The sequence below is a fragment of the Mobula birostris genome, chromosome 11, assembly GCF_030028105.1.
Source record: "Mobula birostris isolate sMobBir1 chromosome 11, sMobBir1.hap1, whole genome shotgun sequence".
NCBI classification, from domain to species: Eukaryota; Metazoa; Chordata; class Chondrichthyes; order Myliobatiformes; family Myliobatidae; genus Mobula; species Mobula birostris.
In genome coordinates, this window is record NC_092380.1 from 91,865,973 (window position 1) to 91,883,901 (window position 17,929).

At 40.2% G+C, this 17,929-nt stretch overlaps 2 protein-coding genes across 8 annotated transcripts in view; one reads left to right on the forward strand and one right to left on the reverse strand.

The window, feature by feature from the left end:
* Positions 1 to 10,980, reverse strand: part of LOC140205255 (kinesin-like protein KIF18A) — a 114,577-nt gene extending 103,597 nt beyond the window's left edge. The window contains 3 exon segments of the mRNA XM_072272706.1: positions 7,369 to 7,745; positions 8,330 to 8,473; positions 10,937 to 10,980. Of these exon segments, the coding sequence (XP_072128807.1) occupies positions 7,369 to 7,684 (316 nt within the window). The 5' untranslated portion in view covers positions 7,685 to 7,745; positions 8,330 to 8,473; positions 10,937 to 10,980.
* A 237-nt stretch (positions 10,981 to 11,217) lies between these two features.
* Positions 11,218 to 17,929, forward strand: part of mettl15 (methyltransferase 15, mitochondrial 12S rRNA N4-cytidine) — an 89,069-nt gene continuing 82,357 nt past the window's right edge. The window contains exon 1 of one of the 7 annotated variants that reach the window (XM_072272715.1): positions 11,218 to 11,535. Coding sequence is in view for 3 of the 7 variants with exons in the window: in XM_072272707.1 (XP_072128808.1) it covers positions 11,670 to 11,972 (303 nt within the window). In the remaining 4 variants the exon portion in view is untranslated. Of the gene's footprint in view, positions 11,973 to 17,929 lie in introns of all 7 variants that reach the window. The other 6 variants (XM_072272707.1, XM_072272716.1, XM_072272708.1 and 3 more) reach the window with 6 other exon arrangements.

A 17,929-nucleotide genomic window follows, 5' to 3' on the forward strand; every position in this document is an offset into this window, starting at 1 on the left:
TAAAACGAAATTTCAAGTTTTCAACCACATTAATATTGGCGTGCTAAACAGATCAGTGCAAGAGCCTCAATTATTTTTATAATTTATATTAATAACTTTTTAAAAAGGTGCCTCAAGAACTATTGTTGAAGATAGTCAGGGAAGCAAGTTGTCAAGAGTTGAAGCTGCAAAGGGGTACAAATGAAATGGGCAAAGATCTGGCAAATGGAGCATAATACAGAGAAAAGCCATAACGTGCAATGTTAGCAGAAAATTTGCAGTAAAAAAGGTGCACTGTGTCTGACTGTTGGGAATGTGTCTTTGCATCTTGACCCCATAGTAATGCTGTCTCAGTTGGCTGTATTCATATATGGTTAAATAGCAATTAACCTTGAAATGGATTGAAAGTGAATTGAATTATCCAAGTGGCAAGAAATAGTAGAGCTCACACACACAAGACTGTGCCAGAGGAAGTGAATATTTAAGGAGGAAGATATGCCTTTGTTATTTAGGACAGAGACCACTGTATAATTCTGGTCTCTTAAGTAAGGGTATTAATGCAAAGAACAAATTTAAGTTTACTGGATAAAAACGTGTTATCCCCAAGGAAAGGTGGGACGGGTAAAACTTAAATCTGACAGTTTAGACAAGCAAAAAGCTCTACATTGAAACATATGCCCAAGGGGCATTGTTGGACAAGATATGGAACAGATTCTTCCTTGTGGGAAGATCCCAAGTTAGGGTCAATGTTTAAAAACATGGACAACTAATTTAAGACAGACGAACAAGATTTATTAATATTAGATAGGAATGCCAAGTTCAGATTTGAGAGGCTGAGCAGCTTGCTACTGCTCCTTATTCATACATTTTTCTCATAAATGAAAATATAGGAAGACTATAGAATTTAAGTGCTTGCAAGATGATAAATATAAATGTTGTATACACAGTACGGTGCAAAGGCACCGTAGGTTTTTTTTTCAAAAAAATATAGCTTCAGATGTTATGGCCTCCACAGAGCCCTGATCATCTAGAATTACCTAGAGACAGAAGCAAGTGAGACAGCCAAAGTCTTGCGAACAATTGTGGCAAGTTCCCCAAGAAGTCTGGATCAACCTACCAATCAATTTTCTTACAAATTTGTACAACGGTACACTTAAGAGAATTGATGCAGTTTTAAAGCAAAAGGGTCGTCACACAAAATATTGATTTGATTTTCTTTAATTGTTTACTGCTCTTTTTAGTAATTTTTTAAAAATATTATAAACATTTTGAAAGCACCTAAGTTTTTTTTTAAAAAAAATGTGCCCAAGATTTCTGCACGGTATTGTGGTAACACGTACTTTGATAATACATCTTACTTTGAACTTCAAAATCAGATTTAAATGTAAAAATATTGCATTAAACGGAAGCTCACATGCAAGCAATGGGAGGCAAATGGAACAGGAGCTTTTATTTCAAGGGAATTGGAGAACTCAGCTGGGGGAGCTTTACTAGAACTATAAACCATTAGTGAAAATTTATGTATAATATTTAAACAGTTTTGGTCCCTTTATACAAAAAAAGGGATATTATTGCAAACTATTCTAAGAAGGTTCAATAATATCATCTGGAGACTTGAGTGAATGCCCCATGAGACAAGGTAGAACAGCTTAGATTTGATTCGAATTCGGAAGGATGAGAATGTTTTCCTGTAACATACAAAATTCTTCAAAGGATTGACAGGTAAAATGCTGGGAAGATTATTCCTTCAGAGGGAGTGTACAGGACTATGGGACAGCGGCAAAATAAGGAGATGAACATTTAAACCAACATACGGTTCTTATCCCAGAAAGCTAATGAGGCCAAATTCTTAAATGTATTCAATGCTCAGATAGATAATCTGACTGGACAAAAATTCTATGGTTATCAACAATTCCTTACTTTGATATTTACAGTATAGCTGTGCTTCAATATTTCCTCATTTAAACTCCCATTATACTTATCATGCAATTTATTTTTATTCTATCATAATAATGGCCCTTCATTACATATTGCAAGGTTTAACTCGAGGAAAATATTTCAATTATCCATTATTCCAAAATCACAAGTATTTTTACTTAAGTACAGAAAGAATCCACATGACTACCTACATTTGTTGTCTCAATTTTCAAGACTGAGGAACAATCATTGTCTATACAATTTGTGATAAGTATCCAGGACACTTTTTCAAGCATGACTCTTTTAATTTTGCTGACAGCAGATATTACAAAAGTCATGCTTGATAAAGGTCCCTGGCTGCGAGATGTTGATAATGAACTACACAATGGATTGCAAATGGACTTGCAAATCAATTGCCCATCCATTAAATAGCAAATATGAAAATGCAGGGTGAGAATTTCAATTTAATCTTGGCAAAAAAAAAGTCCCCTTTTAATGGAAAATTGGAAAAATATAAGCAAAACATTGGGAGAATGATCTGACAGTGTCTCCGCATGGGAAGTATGGCACTTTCTTTCACAGACGGTGATTTGCAAGAGTACAGCTTATACCTGCAGTAACTGAAGGGTTTTCAGAATCAATTCAAGGATTTGAACAATCTGGAAATACTAGACTGGGTAGTTAACCCATTTCTTTGTGAGGTGGAAGAAAATGAAGAGAGCTTGCAAGAAATTATCAAAATTCAGAATGTTGAAGAAGCAAAAATGCTTTTATGGTATATGGCTACACTGTCATATGGTTTCCTGGTCTTTGGAGAAGAGCCAAAGTGCTCTTCATTGCATTTCCATTCTCCTATCTTGTTGAAAGATGCTTCAGTGCAGTGAACCACATACTTAAAGAATAAAAACTGCTTGGATAGTGATACTCGTGGGGACTTAAGGCTTTTGCTGTCACAACATGAACCAGATATTTCAACTCTTGCTAAAAACCATCAAGCTCAAGGATCATATTGTTTTCAAAGCAGCTGTACAGCACACAGGTACTGTGTAAGATAGGTTTAAAGACAAAAATTTAAAGCAGAATCATTGTTTTCCATGTTAGCACAAGGTAGACTTTTAACACTATGGGAATGCTGGAAAATATATTGTGCTTAAGAGGAGCGTTGGCAAGTATGAAAGCGCTTAGGGGGTGGGGGCGCTGGGCTAAAAACTTTAACCACCATATTAACTTGTGTAGCAACTGAGGGATCTATGGACAAATTAAGTCTGCTTGTCTTTAGCAGATCTTCTAGCAGCAACCTACACCAATTATATTGACAAAGGTCTGCACGGCTAAGGAAAAGTAGAATTAAGTCCTGGGATCTGAATATGTTCTACAAACAGAAATGTAGAAAAAAGTTATCTATGCCACATCTCCCATCATACTTGCAGTGCCACCACAAATGTTATGTTTCTGCCATACAGAAACAGTCACTTTTAAAGATTAATTTCAAAAAGCAAAATATTAAAATCTGACATTCACCCTCAGCGATTCCTTTTCAATAATGTGAATGGAGACTGTTCTGTATTCCAGTTTAACGTGTAAACAATTTCTTGCTTTCCATCCATCCTCAATGGCTCCATAAAGATATCAACATATCATGGCTTTGTACATTTCCAAGACTCAGCCTCCATAATATTATCAGGGAAGAGAACCTCAATTTATGAACCACCCACAGAAGAAACTGTCCGTATCGGCTTTGAATGTGCAAATTCACCATTCTGAATACATGTCCTGTAGTTCTATATTTCCCACAAGAGGAAACATCTTTCCATCATTGGTAATATCTACAGGAGGTGCTGCCCCAAGAAGGCCACAGCTAGCAAAGATCACCATCTGGGCCATGTCTTTTTTGGTAGCTACAATAACAAGAGGCACAAATACCTTAGGCCAGAGATCACAGTGCACAAAGGAAAAGGTGCTGCGCAGTGAGTATAGGGATTTAGGAAAAGACGAAGAACAGAACCTCTAAGGTAGTAATCCCTGGATTACACACGGTGCCACATGCAAGTCAGTGCAGGAAGAGGATGAGAGTACAGATGAATGAGTAATGAGAAACTGATGCAAGGGAAGCATTTCAGATTCTCAGTTCATTGGAACCTTTTATCAAACAGAGGAATCTGTACAAGAGGGACCCAAATCTAACCAATGTCCTTGCCAGGAGGTTTGTTCATGTTACTTGGGAGGTTTTAAATTCGATGGGAGCCAAAGCACTGTGTCAGAAAGTGGAGGAAACTGTCCGTATCTGTCTTCAATGTGCAAGTTCACCATTCTGAATAGATGTCCTGTAGTTCTAAATTTCCTACAAGATGAAGCATACTTCCATCATTGGTAATATCTACAGGATGTGCTGCATCAAGAATATAAAAAAAACAATAGGGTTGTTGTCACACACGCAAAATGCTGGAGGAACTCAACAGGCCAGGCAGCATCTACGGAAAAAGAGTAAACAGTTGTGTCTTGGCTCAAAACATCAACATCCCGATGGAGGGTCTTGGCCCGAAAAGTCCACTGTTTATTCCTTTCTGTAGATGCTCCTGCCCTGAGGATTTCCAGCATCTGCAGATTTCCTCGTGTCAGGGTTGTTGGCATGGGGTCTTCAACTTCCCCACTTTAAATTGGGACCTCCTCAGTGCAAGAGATTTAATTCAAGTTTAACTATCATTCAACCATACACAAATATAGCCAAGTGAAAGGATTCCTCCAATGCCAAGATGTAAAACACATTACCAACAGCACATACAGTATGGATTTCAGAAAAATCATAGTCAAAAGGAAAAAAAAATAAAAACATTGTCCAAGTCCTTCTATGACACAACAAGATTGATGGCAAGTTGTTCTGGTCCAGCTTATTCTTCTACCAGGCAAATACTGGAGGGCAGCACCGATAGGAGGAGCCAGTCCCCAACCCAGTATGGATCCCAGCACACCCCACAGAGGCTCTCCTACGTTGCCTCGGTGTCTCCCCTAACCCAGTCGGCTAAAAGAGGTGACCCACAGCCTGGGCAGAGTCTTCGCCAAGTGCAGTTCTATCACTATTGAGCAACTCAATGACGGATAGTCCTGCAGTAGTTGATGTTCTTGGTATCCAGCAGTGACTTGCGATCATACAAGCTTAAAAAAATGCACCCTTAATTGGATCCGGAGTGGCTGTTGCATCTGAGCATCCTGCAATCTTACTGGTTGGTGGAATTAGTTAGATTCATCCAGTAGGGCTTCTTAAATATGTAGATAGTCCAACAAGAGAAGGGGGACAGTACTTCGTGTTGGGTAATGAGCCTGGTCAGGTGACCAATCTTTCAGTGGGTGAGCAGTTACAGAACACTGACCTCAACTCTTTAAAGTTTACTATACTGTAGCTCTATAAAGGATAATTATGAACCTAGCGGGAGTGTATTATTGGAGCAGGGCAAGAGAATTAGGCAGGATCTAGGGAGAGTTCATTGGAAGCAGCTGCTTAAAAACCAACTGCACTGAGTATAGGGCAGGCAAGTTCCAGTCTGAAGGATAGCTAACTATGGCAAGGTAAGAGAACCTTGGGTGTCAAATGAGGTGATGAAATTAGTCAAGAAAAAAAAAAAAAAAAAAAAAAAAAAAAGTATTTCAAGCTGAGGAAACTAGATTCAAAGACCTCGGGGATTGTAAATAAGATTGAAAAGAATTCAAGAAGGGATTTCATTCGGAAAGCCAGGAGGGTCCATGAAGTCCTTGGCAAGTAGGATTAAACAGAATCCCAAGGCGTTCATTACATACATCAAGTGCAAGAGGATAACTATGGAGAAGACAGGACCACTCAACGACAAACTGGGGAATTGTTGCTTGGATGCTAAGTATGTGAGAGATCCTTAATCCTTACATCAGTATCTACCAAGGAGAAGAACATGAAGTTAGTGAGATCAATGCCAAGCATATTGATATGCTAAGGCATTGAGGTGAAAAAGGAAGTAATGATGGGTCTATTAAAGAGCACACAGGTTGTAGTCCCTGGGGCCTAATGGGAAATGAGCAAGGTTGTTGAGAGAGAAGGAGGAGTGATTGATAGTACCCTGAACAATACAATTCTGTCCTTTCTAGCCAAAGGCGAGGTTCCAGAGGACTGGCGAGCAGCCAATGTTGTTCCATTACTCAGGAAGTGAACCAGGGATAACCCTGGAAACTGTGGACTGTTTGAGTCCCACGTGAGTGGTAGGGAAGTTACTGCAGAGAATTCTTAGGGCTAGGATTTATGAGCATATTGAAAACCATGGCACTGTAGGAGGCAAATCGTGCTGTAGTTTTTTTGACAAAGTGATGAGAGCAATTGTTAAAAGGTAGAGGTGTGGATGTTGCCTACATGGATTTCAGTAACGTGTCTGACAAGGTCCCCCTGGGAGGCACATCCAGAAGATTAAGATGCATGGGATCCATGGTGAATTGGCTATTTGGATTCAGAATTGGCTTGCCTATATAAGACAGAGGGCATTGGACAAAGGGGCTTATAGCTGGAGGTCTGTTATTAGTGGTGTTATGCAGGGATCTGTACTGCTGTTTGCAATGAATATAAATAACCTGTTCAAAAACAGCTGCTTCCCTTCAACTATCAGTTCTTGAACTAACCAACAAACACTAATCATTACAGTTCAGCAACACAAGTATTTTGCACTAAAATAGTCTTATTCTAACTGCATTCTCATGTAAAAATTGTGTATAACATTTTTCATGTGAGTACTGCTAAGATATTATGTCACTGCAATGCTGCTCTAAGCAAGTTTTTCCTTGTACATATGACCAACCTTTCATGAGTCTCAACACTGTCATATCCTCAAAAACCTGAGCATCTTTTACCAAATCCACTCCTTATTCCAAACTCTAAACTGGTACACAACTTTCCCTCGCAAAAAAAATCAACTTCGTGACTCATTAGGGTTCCTCCTCAACAAAGACTAGAATCTATACACTTCAGTGAGTGACCTTATCACAACCTTTACGTTTAGACCAAGAATTATACTTCTGGATTATATTTCCTCTGGAAGTCCAACATTTCCCCTCCCCATTTCTTACTGTACCTACACGTTAACTCGTTTCATTAACAAGGATACCCACATGATCCTGTACAATAATATTCTGTCTTTCCCTCTTATACAATATTAATTTCCCATTCTTCCTTCAATAGAGTATATTCATTATCTGCTAAACTTTTGGCCCACCTACTCAACTACTTGCAGACTTTGTCCTCATAAATGATTCCCAATCACATTATAAAAACAGTTTAAGGTTCTTCACCCAAGATATTAATAAAGACTGCAAATAACTGATATCCTAATATTAAACTCTGGCATTGCATCTGTTACATTTCGTCAACCTAAATTTCCCCAACTTCGTTTACCAGTTAATCTTATACCATTGATAATACTATCTAGCTGTTGTCAGGGCCGAACAAAAAAAAAGTTTTACCTGTACAGTTATATCCATTAAAAACACTTTCCAGAATGCATTTTGTCTCTTCAAATATTTCCAATTGCGAGGCACTGTCATCAAAAACACGGTCAAAAACAAATTGAAGGTCCTTGTTTTTATTCTTTAAATTCCAGCGTTGAACGTTAGGGCGATAAAGAAAACCAACTTCCTCCTCTTTGGGATCAAACACCAACATGTGTTTATCTGCAACGTGTACAACTTTGAAGTGCTTTCCATTCTTCTCTCTTGCATTTTCAGGACGAACACGAATAAAAACCTTTACATGATTACATACATTTTCAGTAGAAGACATGGTGCACACAAATATCCCTGTTAGCAGCAGCAGTTTCAAATGTTGCCCATTCACTTATTTCCTACAAGATTAAAAAACAAAGTTGGTGAAATTTCAATACCACAGTACAGAGGTATCAAAAAGGTTAATCACAGATTAAAATAGACAAAATATGCCTTCTATCATACAGTTTATTTGCCTGAAGATTGCTTATAAATTCTTTGCTCCCTAGTTCTTGACCACTTCACCAAAGAAAATAATGTCAACTTCCTATCAAATTCTTTCACTTCAAATATCTCCTCATAACCACTCCTTTTCTTGGGAGAAGAAACCCAGATTCTTCAATCTACGTACACAACTGTTTCTTGTACCTAGACTCAGCAATTTCAGTTGTGGTTAAGCCAGTGATTTATCCAAACTTCTTTTATTACTGCAATTATTATACACTACACCTCCATTTATAAGCTTAGACTCTTAATAGCCTCTTTAATAAAATTCCTTAGTGAAATATAGGTTTAAAAAAAACTTCTGAAATGCACTGCCATTATATATGAAATGCATAAGTTAATTTGCAAGCCAGAACAATGTCATTTGGTGTTTAAGTGAGTGTGAGGCCCAAGACAACAAAACTGCTGCAAAATAACATCAACGCATTGTTATACCCACCTGCAAAGGTATCCCATCTCACCGATGCAGCAGTTACCTCTGACAGCACAGCACCCTTTCAATATTTCCATTGCAATACAAAAGCCAAGGTTTAGCTCCTGGCAAAGGTCCTGATACCACTCCAAGAGAGGACTGAGTCTCCACCTACAAATTGGTGGAATATTATAAAATATAGACCAGCAGTATATTGTCTAATATGTGCAAAATACTGTCCTAAACTACTGGGAAAGTTGAATTAAATTTAAAGGAATTAGCAGTCAAAACATTCAACTATAGGTAGATACTACAAGTGTGAATTATATATTAAATAAAACAGGAAATGTTGAAAGTACTGGGCTCAGGCTACATATGTAGTCAGAGAACCTATTCTAGTGATAGATCATCAAAATGAAATGTGAACTTTGTTTCTCTTCACCTACCGTATAACTTAAGAATTTTTCACTTACACCTATTTTGATCAAACTCGCAACTCTCCAGTAAATGTACCACTTTCCTCGGATGGTAAACATTCACCATCCCGAATGAAGAAATCTACCCACCTTTCCATCCGAAATGCTCAGCTCTCGATCTTGAAAGGTCTTAGGAAATGCATTAACAAATTTCACAATCTATCATCATCAGGTGCCGTGCCCAGTTTGAGCTTTGACTGTCATGGCCTACACACACCTGTTTCGAGTCAAGTGGATCAATGCATTGGTATTCATTTCCAGTTCTCTGGCTGCTGTCTCCATCATTTGTCTTCCTCTTGTTTTCTTCCCTTCAATCTTTCCCATAATTACAGTGCATTCTAACTCCTCCTTCCTAATCACATGTCCAATGAAGTTACATTGCCTTTTCATGATCTCACATTTTTTTTGCGTTTGCTCTGTTCATGACATCCTCGTTAGATATTCATTTCATCCATGATATTCTTTACCTCCTCCTCAAAAACCACATCTCTGCTGCTTCAATTTGTTTCCTCATGTTACTAGATATTGTCCAACATTCTGAGCCATATAACATAACTGGATAAATGTAATATTTCAGCGCTCTGAGGCAGGTTGTCATGCCTGGTTCAGTGTTGGTCAGTATACTCTTCATTCTGGTAAAGGTGTCTTTTGCCATTCCTATTCTTCTTTTGATGTCCATGTCACACCTGCCATCTGATGTCACCCAGCTTCCTAAGTAGCAAAAGTTCTGTACTTGTTTTATGTCTTCCCCATTTATTCTCAGCTTGCAGATAGGATTCTCCTTTTTGGGTATCACCATACATTGTCTTTTTGTAATTGATAGATAGACTTATTTTTGCACTTTCTTCAACAACTATATCAATTAAGTTTTGTAGTTCTTCCTCCGTACTTGCAATTAACAGTGTCATCTGCATATCTGAAATTATTGATGTTTTCACCAACTTTGATTCCCAAGATGTCTCTTATTTTTTGTAACATTGTTTCACTAAACAAATCAGGGGAGAAAACACCCTGTCTAACACCTCTCGATTTTCGTAAACTGACTTACTTCTCCATCTATTCTTACAGCGGTAGTTTGTTCCCAGTACAGATTTCTGATTTCTTCTCCGTGGATTGACACCTTGTCGTGGTGGAGGAGCTTGTGATCCCGAGAGAAATGCCGTCTGGAACTATGTTCCTGGTAGGGTCACCCATGGCAGCAAGGTCAAGGGTGAGGTCCCTGACACAGAACAATCCAACCAAGACCTCAGCGGTGGAAGAGGTGGACGAAGTTACTTCAAACTCAACGGCTGTGAAGGCGGATGAAGGCTGCAACAAATCCATCAGCTCCAGTCGTCGTGGTTTCCATGCCATTGGAATCAGTTGGTTGATTTGTGAAGTATCGTGTGCTTCTCGGAGTGCAACATCAAGTACATGTTAAACAAATACACGCACAGGCGTCTTCGCTCTGTGGCGCATTTCTTCAGAACGAAGACCATCATCCTCGACCTCGAGGGATAGCCACGACATTCTGATTAGGCGGAGGTCTTTCGAATCTAGATCTAAAGTTTCCTTTAATAATTCAAAAAACTTATTGTGCTTCACTTTCACGATCTATGCCGGTGATATTAACCATGATTCTGATACAAGGAGGCTTGGAAAGAACATAAGACACAGGAGGACCCATCGCGTCTGCTCCGCTATTTCATCATGGATGATTCATTCCGCTGCCTACAGGGTATGTAACTTTCACCTATCAGCCTCCGCCTTAAGTATATCAGACGCCTGCGGCAACAGGTTTGCCACCCTCTAGCTAAAGAAATTCCTCATCTCCATTCTAAATGGACGTGGCCGCTGGTCCTAGACTCCCCCACCGCCACTCGATCGAGGCCTTTCAACAGTCGATAGGTTTCAATGCGATCCCCCTCATTCTTCCAGCGAGTGAAGGCCCAGGGACATCAGTCAAGTGATCCGTAACATTTACTACAGGATGACTAGAGAAGCTTGGTTCCAAATCGGGGGAACAGCCCTACCGATATCCGGTCTATGGAGCCCCGGAATAATTCTGGAAGCGACAATAACATTCCCTCTCAGGTGCAGAAACTTACAACCCACCTTTGAACTTTAAGGAGACCACCAACCTCTAGTATAATCACGCCATTGTCAAGACACGACTTACCTTTCGCAGCCAACTCCCAGCCTCGCGCGGCCTTTTCAAAACAGACCGTTCGCAAGGGCGGTTTACCATTGGCTGGAGCCGCGCACGCTCCTTTCAATCTGATTGGAAGATGTACGGAATGACATCATCCCCAGCTCGTGTTCAGCAATTAGTCGTCCGGGTGATAGCCGGGTTTCTTTATGCATTATAGTTATCGTTTTACTTTCTGAACCGATGTTCTGAAATTTAAATTGCATATTTAGCAGTTTTTTCGCGTAAAGAGGCAGATTTTTAATTTATAATCGTAAACAAAGTCTGTAAAATCGAGTGTTATCCTAAACTAGCTTTCAGGGATGAAATGGTGAATTGACGATGTTGTAAACGATCAAGTTGTTTTGGTTTGTTTTTGTTATCTTGACCAAGGAGAAACATTGTGATGAGATAAACGATGTAAATATTTTGGAGTTTCTGCAGAGTAATTGGAAGTGGGTAAGAACGTGTGAGGTGCTGTGGTTGTCCAGTACGTGGGCTTTCGGCAGCGGACTGCCTTGGTCACCTGTGAAGTTGTGGAGTTTGGGGAGCAGTTGGTTTGTGGTCGCCCCTCTGAGCAAAGTAAAGCGGTAAATGCCAGTACCTGAATTATTAAAGCTGTTAAATTCGTCTACGTGGTTTATCTTTTTTATTGCAACCGCTAACCCGTCACCTCTACTCGAGAATTTGGAACATTCCTCCGTCTAAATAGCAGTATTTTAAAATGTGTTGGGCGTTGATAAACCGTTTCCTAAAAGCCCATTCTTTAGTCGGGCATGTATCATTTTTCCTTAAGCTGGATCAACTTTGCTTCTTCGCTGGCCCCCTCAGCTACTGCTACCGTCAGCCTCACGCAAGAAACATTGCTGTCTCAGCACTTTATCGTTCTGAGGGTCCCGGGACTCACCAAACGGCCGTTGACTCGGAAACGAGCTTCAGTAGAAAAACTTCACAATGTGATATGTGTTTGCACAACCCTGTAATGGTTAATGAAGTTATTCATTGCCTGTCACCGAAACCAGGACAGGTGAGTCTAGATTTTGTGTTGAGTTGCTATAAAGTATATCATCAAGCATAAATGACTTTTTCGATAGTAGCCGATTGTCTCTGATATTATTAAACGTAGTTTCAACGCATACATGGGCTATTTGCTCTACCTGGCCTATGCTGAATATAAAGCTTGTTGTTAGACAATGTATATTCGATAAATGATTACCCATTGTATTACATATCGAATGGTGAAAAGGCCTTGATAGAGTGAAATGTGGAGAGGATGTTTCCTATGGTGGGCGGGTCTAGGACCAGAGGACGCAGGGAGGGGCGTCCATTTAGAATGGAGATGAGGAGGAGTTTCTTTAGCCAGAGAGTGGTAAATCTGGAATTCTTTGTCACAGGCACCGCGGAGACCAAGTCTTTATGTATATTTTAGGTAGAGGTTGATAGAATCTCGATTGGTCAGAGCATGAAGGGATACGGGGAGAAGGCAGGAGATTGGACTAAGAGGAAATTTGGATTAACCATGATGAAAAGGCAGAGCAGACTCGAAGGGCCAAATGGCCAAATTCTGCTCCTATATGTTATGGTCTAGGTGATGATTCATGGTTTGAAGATAACATAAGCTTTCAAACACTGATGTGAAATGAGCTTTAAACAGAATTTTGTGTTTTTTTTACAGATTTTTCTTTCTAATAGGGTTTCTAATTGTAACATTTAATTAAAATGTATGAAGTTTCTCCAAAAATCACTCAGCAGATCAGATAACATGTAGAAACTTAAAAAAAATCTTAATTACTTTTCAGGTCAATGACTTTTTAGAATTGCTGTGAATGGAAAATTATCAATGTTCAAACAAATATAGAGTCAAGTGAAATGGTTGGAATAGAAGGGGCTGGCTCAATGACATTTTTTTAAAAGCTGAAATATGAATTTTTGGTCTGTAAGACAAGAGTTATGTGGAATAGGTGGTAAAGTGAAGTTGAAGCCAAGACTGGTTCACCACTACCTGATTGAGGGGCCATGAGTCTACTACTATATCTTTGGCCTTGACAGAATAATACTTAAAATCCTTAATTTGAGACAGAACTTTGCTGCAGCTCAGGAAGATGTAGAATATGCTATTTGCTGTGTGCAAAACTCCCATCAACATCTTCTATTCTTCTGGCCATCTTCATCTGACTTCCATTGGCACCATTTGTTGTCCATTAAAATGAGAGTGGTAGTTATCTAAAGTTATTAAACTTATTTAAATATTAGAAGATTGCATATCAAAAAAATTAAGTTTTCATGAATTTGTGCTGAGCTTCAAATAGTGGTAGAGACAAAGAAGTGTCAAAGCAGAAAGGAGAATGCAAGTGAATAGGAATCAGAAGACTTGGGTGACTGAATACTTAAAGGAGGCATTAAAAAAGTAATTGCATCTGCCATATTTGCATGGGAAATTATCTTGGATGGGGAGTGGGTATTTATAGAGATGAAAAGTGGGCGAGGGTGTAAGTCCTTTCACTGAGGCTTCTTGATTCATTTTATTTGACACTTATTTTGATGGCAAGAGGGACAAGTTACACTTTAAATGTGTAACAAATTTTGACACTAAAGAATGTCCCTTAAATCTGCACCTTTTTTGAAATAATGATTTTCTCAGTTACTTGAAATATCTGATGTTCTTACAATTGTGCCTAATACTTTGTTTTTCTATTTAAGCCTGTGCCTACTATAATGGAAACTAAAATCTTAAACATTTCATGTGAATTGCAACTACTAAACACATGAGATTCTGCAGATTGTAGAAATCCAAAACAGCACACTCAGCAGGTCAGGCAGCATCTAGAATAAACAATTGGCATTTCAAGCTGAGGCCATTCATCGGTACTGCAAATGAACGGGGAAGAAGCCAGAATAAGAAGTAGGAGAGAGGGGAAGGAGTGGAAGCTAAAAGATAGTTTGTTAAAACTAGGTGGGTGGGGCATTGGTAATAGATTGAAAAGCTAAAGGGCTGGAGAAGAAGGAATCTGAGAGAGGAAAGTTGACCATGGGAGAAAGGAAAAGGAGGAGGAGCACCAGGGGGAGGTAGGGAGGTGGAGAAAAGAGGCAAGAGGAGAGTCAGAGTGGGAAATTTAAGGAGGAGGAATGGGAGGAGGGAAAATTACCAAATCAATATTTTATCAAGTTGTACCAAGACTTCCCTGTTCTTATACTCTTTGCACTGGTTGATGAGGCGAAGCTTCCTGTTTGCCGCCTTTACTGTCCATGTTTGCTGCCATCTCTAGGACCGCTGAACTTGTACACCAAGGTCCGTTTGATTCAAAATGCTCCATAAAATAGTACCATTTGTACCATATCTTTAAGATCCCTCAAAATGCACCACCTCACACTGTTATTTTCTTCTTCATTGTTCCCTCTATGGTTTAGAAAGAAAGTCACAAAATCAGAATGCCTTTAATACCAGAGTGGTTTCATAGAATTGTTATATAATGTAGAATGATAACAAAGTGATAACTATTGACATCAAGAAGAGGAAACCAGAAGTCCATGAGCCAGTTCTCATCAGGGGATCAGAGGTGGAAAGGATCAACAACTTGAAATCCCTCGGTGTTATCACTTAAGAGGATTAATCCTGGGTCCAGTATGTAAGTACCATTACAAAAAAAAAAGCACGGCAGCGCCTTGACTTAGAAGTTTGCTAAGTTTTGGCATCATGTAAAGCCTTAAGACCACAAAACATAGGAGCAAAATTAGGCTATTCAGCCAGTTGAGTCTGCTCCGCCATTCCATCAAGGCGATGATTTCAGAGCTAGGGTGCTGAGTTAGAAGGACATTAGGACTGCGTGTGTCCTTTGTTTCACGGAATCGTGTTTAACCCTTTCCATACTGGATGCAGCGACTTAGATCTACAAATTTACTATACACTGTCAGGATAGATCTATAGAGTCTCTCAAAAGCAGAGGTAGAGGAGTATGCCTCATGATCAACTCTTCTTGGTACAGAAACATATCAGTGCTGTCCCAATTCTGCTTACCAGAATTGGAATATTTAGCAGTAAAGTGCCGTCCTTTTTACCTACTATGGGAGTTCTCTGGGGTTATTTTGGTAGCAGTTTACATTCCACCTCAGGCCAATGTCAAGCAGGCTTTAGATGATCTGAGCAATGAGTTCAACAGGTGCGCACCATCGTTTTGGGAGATTTTAACCAGGCCAGTCTGAAAAAGTCACTAAGCAACTACCATCAACAGATCACCTGCAATACCAGAGGAAACAACACCAGAGGTTACTACATCAGCATCAAGAATGCCTACCGTGCTATTCCACACACTCAGTTTGGGAAGTCTGATCACCTGGCTGTACTTCTACTCCCCGAGTATAGGCAGAGACTAAAGACTGCAGCACCAGCAGTGAGGACCAAGGTAGTGTGGACAAGGGAAGCACAGGAGTGCCTACAGGACTGCTTTGAATCTGTGTATTCAGGGATTCATCTTCAAACCTGGATGAGTATGCTGCAGTTATTACTGACTTCATTAAAACCTGTGTGGATGAGTGCATGCCCACAAAGACTTGCTATACATTCCCAAACCAAAAGCTGTGGATGAACCAGGAGGTACGTCGTCTGCTAAAGGCTGGATTCAAGTCTGGTGACCCAGGCCTATACCATAAAACCAGGTATGATTTGTGGAGGGCTATTTCAAGGGTGAAGAGACAATTTTGAATGAGGTTGGAGGTGACATCGGATGCACAGCAACTTTGGCAGGGTCTGCAAGACTACTTCCTACAAAGCGAAACCCAACAGCATGAACCGCAGCAATGCTTCACTACCAGATTAATTCAATGCCTTCTATGCACGGTTTGAAACAGAGAACACAACTACAGCTGTGACAATACCTACTGCACCTGATGACCCTGTGATCTCTGTCTCAGAGGTCGATGTTAGGCTTTCTTTAAAGAGAGTGAACCCTTGCAAGGCAGAAGGTCCTGATAGAGTACTTGGTAAAGCTCTGAAAATCTCTGCCAACCAACTAGCGAGAGTACTCAAGGACATTTTCAACCTCTCACTGCTACGAGCGGAAGTTCCCACTTGCTTCAAAAAGGCAACAATTATGCCAGTCCCTAAGAAGAATAATGTGGGCTGGCTTAATGACTATTGCCTGGTAGCACTCACATAGACAGTGATGAAATGCTGTAAGAGGTTGGTCATCAGTAGACTGAACTCCTGCCTCAGCAAGGACCTGGACCTATCGTAATTTGCATGGCGCCACAATAGGTCAACGGCAGATGCAATCTCAATGGCTCTCCACATGGCTTTAGACCACCTGGACAACAACATCACCTACGTTAGGATGCTGTTCATCGACTATAGCTCAGCATTTAATACCATCATTCCCACAATCCTGATTGAGAAGTTGCAGAACCTGGGCCTCTGTACCTCCCTCTGCAATTGGATCCTTGACTTCCTAACTGGAAGACCACAATCTTTGCGGATTGGTGATGACATATCCTCCTCTACGAAGATCAGCACTGGTGCATCTCAGGCATGTGTGCTCTACTCTCTATAGCTATGACTGTGTGGCTAGGCATAGCTCAAATACCATCTATAAATTTGCTGACAATACAACCATTTCAGGCGGTGACGAGAGGGCGTACAGGAGTGAGATATGCCAACTAGTGGAGTGGTGCCGCAGCAACAACCTGGAACTCAACATCAGTAAGACTGATTGTGGACTTCAGGAGGGGTAAGACGAAACAACACATACCAATCCTCATAGAGGGATCAGAAGTGAAGAGCGGGAGTAGTTTCAAGTTCCTGGATGTCAAGATCTGAGGATCTAACCTGGTCCCAACATATCAATGTAGTTATAAAGAAGGCAAGACAGCAGCTATACTTTATTAGGATTTTGAAGAGATTGGACATGTCAACAAATACACTCAAAAATTTCTATAGATGTACCATGGAGAGCATTCTGACAGGCTGCATCACTGTCTGGTATGGAGGGGCTACTGCACTGGACCGAAAGAAGCTGCAGAAGGTTGTAAATCTAGTCAGCTTCATCTTGGGTACTAGCCTACTAAGAACGCAGGACATTTTCGGGGAGCGGTGTCTCAGAAAGACAGTGTCCATTATTAAGGGCCTTCAGCACCCAGGGCATGCCCTTTTCTCACTTTTACCATCAGGTAGGTACAGAAGCCTGAAGGCACATACTCAGCGATTCATGAACAGCTTCCCCTCTGCCATGCAATTCCTAAATAGACACTGAATCCTTGGACATTACCTCACTTGTTTTTAATATACAGTATTTCTGTTTTTGCATGTTTTAAAAAATCCATTCAATATATGTACACTGTAATTGAGTTACTTATTTTATTTTATTATTTTTTCTCTCTGCTAGATTACGTATTGCATTGAACTGCTACTATGAAATTAACGAAGTTCACGTTACATGCCGGTGATAATAAACCTGATTCTGATTCTGGCTAATGCCGATCCCACTCAACTTCATACACCTGCCTTCTTGCCATATCCTCTGATGCCCTAACCAATTAGGAAATGATCAACTTCTGCCTTAAGAATACCCATGGACTTGGCCTCCATTATATTCTGTGGCAGAGCATTCCCAGATTTGCTACCCTCTGGCTAAAACACATTCCTCCTTACCCCTGTTCTAAAGGTTCACCCCTCAATTTTGAGGCTGTGCCCTTGACAAACTTCTGTAGATATATAGTAGAGAATATATTGATGGCATCGCAGCCTGGTATGGAACTACCAATGTCCTTGAATGGAAAATCTTACAAAAGTAGTGAATACGGTATGGTCCATCACGCATAAAGCCATCCCCACCATTGAGTACATCTACAAGGAACAGAGTCACAGGAAAGCAGCATCCATAATCAAGGAACTCCATCATCCAAGCCATGCTGTCTTCTCGCTGCTTCTCTCAGGAAGGAGGTACAAGAGCCTCAGGACCCACACCACCAGGTTTAGGAACAGTTACCACTCCT